This window comes from Eimeria maxima, genomic scaffold (assembly GCF_000499605.1).
Source record: "Eimeria maxima Weybridge genomic scaffold, Emw_scaff1255, whole genome shotgun sequence".
In the NCBI taxonomy this organism is placed as follows: Eukaryota; Apicomplexa; class Conoidasida; order Eucoccidiorida; family Eimeriidae; genus Eimeria; species Eimeria maxima.
The window spans coordinates 5,520-8,477 of record NW_013563446.1 but is presented as its reverse complement, the minus strand read 5'-3'; the positions used below and the strand labels follow the sequence as shown (position 1 = coordinate 8,477).

General features: G+C 40.6%; 1 protein-coding gene across 1 annotated transcript in view; it reads left to right on the top strand.

Moving 5' to 3' along the window:
• Positions 1 to 337: 337 nt before the first annotated feature.
• The window catches only part of EMWEY_00050630 (DNA topoisomerase I, putative), a gene marked incomplete at both ends in the record, with an annotated part of 5,664 nt that continues 3,043 nt past the window's right edge, over positions 338 to 2,958 (top strand). The window contains 4 exons of the mRNA XM_013477407.1: positions 338 to 358; positions 574 to 1,272; positions 1,619 to 1,743; positions 1,926 to 2,328. Coding sequence (XP_013332861.1) covers positions 338 to 358; positions 574 to 1,272; positions 1,619 to 1,743; positions 1,926 to 2,328 — 1,248 coding nt within the window. The remainder of the gene's footprint in view (positions 359 to 573; positions 1,273 to 1,618; positions 1,744 to 1,925; positions 2,329 to 2,958) is intronic.

Sequence of the window (2,958 nt, the reverse complement as noted above, 5' to 3'; positions counted from 1 at the left end):
CGACAGACGCATGCACGCGGCTTGGGGCTCGGGTGTATGTACACCTTAATTTTTCTTGTTGTATTCAATGAAATATTTACAATTGCTATTTTTTATTCTTCTTTACTTTAATTAATTAAAAATAAGTCATAAAAAGAACAGGAACAGCACAGGAGAGGGTGCAGCCCCCACAGAACAGGATTTTAGAGGGTTTTGGAGGGTTTAGGGTTTAGGGTTTAGCCAACCCTAGAACCTATCAGCACTCCTGCTAATTAACTTTTTAACAATCCAGTCAACAAGGGTTTAGGGTTTAGGGTTTAGGGTTTAGCGGATCCGGTGCCGTAGGAGGCCCGAGAAGATGCACAAGAAGCGCGAGCTCGTAAGGATGTCTAAAATATCCTAAACCCTAAACCCTAAACCCCCAACTTATTCAGGTTTATTTTTTGACGTCTTTTCAGCAGGACTAGGGTTTAGAGTTTAGGGTTTAGGGTTTGGCTCTTGTCGGCCTCGTGGGCCGTTCGATGCACGCTGTACCGGGATATACAGGAATCAGGGTTTAGGGTTTAGGGTTTAGGGTTTAGGGTTTGTGATCAGGGAGACGATTCCTCGGACGAGGACATCCCGCTGTCTAAGCGCATTAAGAAGGTCAAGGAAGAGGTACCTGCAGCAGGTGCTGCTCCTGCTGCTGCTGCTGCTGCAGCAGCAGCAGCAGCAGCAGGTGCTGCAGCAGGTATAGAGAATGAGTGTAAAGGAGTTGCTGCTAATTCAGCTGTGAAGGAGGAAATCAGCAGCAGCAACAACAACGGCAGCAGCAGCAGCAGCAGCAGCACGACTAGCACCAGCAACGGGAGCAGCAACAGCAATTGCAGTGCACCAACAGCACCAACAGCAGCAGCAGCAGCAACAGCAGCAGCAGCAGCAGCAGCAAAGCCTGCAGCAGCAGCAGCAGTAAGCGGTTCCCTTGCTGCAGCATTACGTAACGTAAAGAGTGACCCCTCTGCTGATTCTGCTGCTGCTGCAGCAGCAGCAGCAGCAGCAGGATCTCCAGCAGCAGCAGGTTCCCCCTCAGCAGCAGTATCCCCCTCAGCATCAGCAACACCAACCCCAGCAGCAGCAGCAGCAGCAGCAGCAGGAGTAATAAAAAAAGAATTAAATAATAGACCTACTTCTTCTTCTCCTTCTCCTGGATTAACAAGAAGAAGAAACAAATACACAAAAACAGAAGAAAACTTTGAGCCTATATCTAGATGGTGGGAGAGAGATCTATCCCAATTAGAGAATAATCTTGTACAAGTAAGGGTTTAGGGTTTAGGGTTTAGGGTTTGGGTGGGGGGGGAGAAGAGAGGGTTTCAACGAGGTGCGAGCGATGTATCTATCCCAATTACTAAATATTCTTGTACAATTAGGGTTTAGGGTTTAGGGTTTAGGGTTTAGGGTTGAGGGTTAGGGTTGAGGGGGACGAGGTGCTTTCGCGGTGGTGCGAGAAAGATATCTTTCTCACAAGTAGGATTCTAGGGTTTAGGGTTTAGGGTTTTAGGGTTTAGGGTTTTATTGTTTTACAGGAATTTATATTGTTTTAGGGTCCTAGGGTTTAGGGTTTAGGGTTTAGGGTTTAGGGTTTGTGTGTATATATATACAGTGGCAATATTTAGAGCATAATGGATTAATGTTTGCTCCTCCTTATGAACCTCATGGGGTTTGTATTGATTATAAAGGACAAACTGTTTCTTTACCACCAGAGGCAGAAGAAGTTGCTAATTTCTGGTAAGGGTTTAGGGTTTAGGGTTTAGGGTTTAGGGTTTATGATTTTTTTTTTAATTTTTTACTTCCTTTGAATTATATGATATTATAACATTTCCCAATAAAAAAAAAGAAAATTAAATTTTTTAGGGTTTAGGGTTTAGGGTTTAGGGTTTAGGGTTTAGGGTTTTGGGGTGTATACGCAGGTGTGGTGTATTAGAGAGTGACTATTCAACAAAAATACGTTTTGTTAGAAATTTTTGGCGAGCATTTTTGTCTAAGTTACCAGCAGATCATATAATAAAAAAAGATCCTAAACATACACAAGTTCGTATACCTCCTGCTGCTGCTGATGGTGCTGCTGCTGCTGCACCTGCTGCTGGTGGTGGTGGTGGTGGTGGTGGTGGTGGTTCTAGCGGTGGTAGTACTGCAGCAGATGGAGAAGCAGCAGCAACACCTCCTGCTGCTGATGGATCAGCAGCAACAGCAGCAGCAACAGCAACAGCAGAAGATGCAGGAGGGTTTGAGGTCTGTGATTTCTCAAGGATTAAGAAGTACCTCGATGCACAAAAAGAGGCAAAGAAAAATCTATCCAAGGAAGAAAAAGAGGTAACAAGGGTTTAGGGTTTAGGGTTTAGGGTTTAGTGGTGTTTGATTTGTGCACATTTATATATGTATTTGTTTGTAATTTTATTATGATGTTGTTACTCCTTTCTTATTAGCATTATTATTATTGCATTAGGGTTTAGGGTTTAGGGTTTGTTAGAATTGTTACGAATATATATACAGATCCATTTTAAGGGTTTAGGGTTTAGGGTTTAGGGTTTTGGGGTGTACGTATAGATATGACTATATGGTATAAAAATATGATTTTTGTTGTATTTTTGTCGATTTTTTTTTGTTATTTCTTGTTAAACATATAAAATAGAATAAAATAAGATAAATAAATGAATAAAATAAATATATTTCTTATTTATTTATAGATATTAAAGGCACAAAAAGATGCAGAGGCTGCACCTTTTTCTTATGCCCTTGTTGACTGGCTAAGAGAAAAAGTTGGAAATTGCCGAGTTGAACCGCCCGGATTATTTAGAGGAAGAGGAGAGCATCCTAAACAAGGAATGCTTAAGGTTAATTAATTTATTTATTAATTTATTAATTAATTAATTAATTAATTAATTATATTTAATTTAATTATATTTAATTTTTATTTTTTTATTTTTTTTTTTTTTTTTTTTA